The following is a 762-nucleotide window of genomic DNA, read 5'->3' on the forward strand; positions in this document are numbered from 1 at the left end:
ATTTGGTTGAGGAGCAGGATAACTCGGCTGCGGCTGAGGATAATTAGGTTGAGGAGATTGATAGTTAGGTTGAGGAGGTGGTGAAGGATAGTTCTGTTGAGGTCCCGGATAGCTTGGCCTTTGCTGCTGAGAAGGATAATTAGGTCGAGGAGATGGATAGTTCGGTCTAGGAGTCGATATTTTATACACTGGGGACGGCGATTGTGTAGTGCTAGTAGGATAGTTCGCAACAGGACCTGACGTTGCAGAACTGAATGCCGAGGCAGACGAGAAATTTGGCGTTGATGTCGTTGGAAAATTGAAATTTGGCGATGTTTGCGTTGGCGTATTGAACGACGGAAACGTTCCTCCAGCGACGGGTGTAGTAGGAAAATTTCCACTCGGAGTAGTGAGTGGACCACTTATCTTGAAGACGCCACCGCGCGCTCCTGCTGACGCTGTGCTCGTTGCAAAGCCACCAGGTCCTTGAAAATTACCTCCTTGCGGTCCTTGGCCAAACGGTGGCAGGTACGTTGGCGCAGGCGATGGGAATGCAGATGGAGTTGACGATGGGATCTGAGGACGTGGTGTAGGAGTAGGACCATAAGTACGTGATGGTGGAGGTGGTCGTGGGGGAGGATAATTCGGCTGCGGTCGAGGGGATGGAGGAGGATAATTCGGCTGTGGTCGAGGGGGTGGAGGAGGATAACTCGGCTGTGGTGGCGGAGGAGATGGCGGTGGATAACTTGGCCGTGGAGGCGGATAACTTGGTGTTGGTGGTGG

General features: G+C 53.1%; 1 protein-coding gene across 1 annotated transcript in view; it reads right to left on the minus strand.

The window, feature by feature from the left end:
* Nucleotides 1-762, minus strand: part of LOC128887710 (uncharacterized) — a 2,084-nt gene that overhangs the window by 861 nt on the left and 461 nt on the right. The window contains exon 3 of the mRNA XM_054143910.1: nt 16-724. Coding sequence (XP_053999885.1) covers nt 16-724 — 709 coding nt within the window. The remainder of the gene's footprint in view (nt 1-15; nt 725-762) is intronic.

The sequence above is a fragment of the Hylaeus anthracinus genome, unplaced genomic scaffold (assembly GCF_026225885.1).
Source record: "Hylaeus anthracinus isolate JK02 unplaced genomic scaffold, UHH_iyHylAnth1.0_haploid 11989, whole genome shotgun sequence".
Classification (NCBI taxonomy): Eukaryota; Metazoa; Arthropoda; class Insecta; order Hymenoptera; family Colletidae; genus Hylaeus; species Hylaeus anthracinus.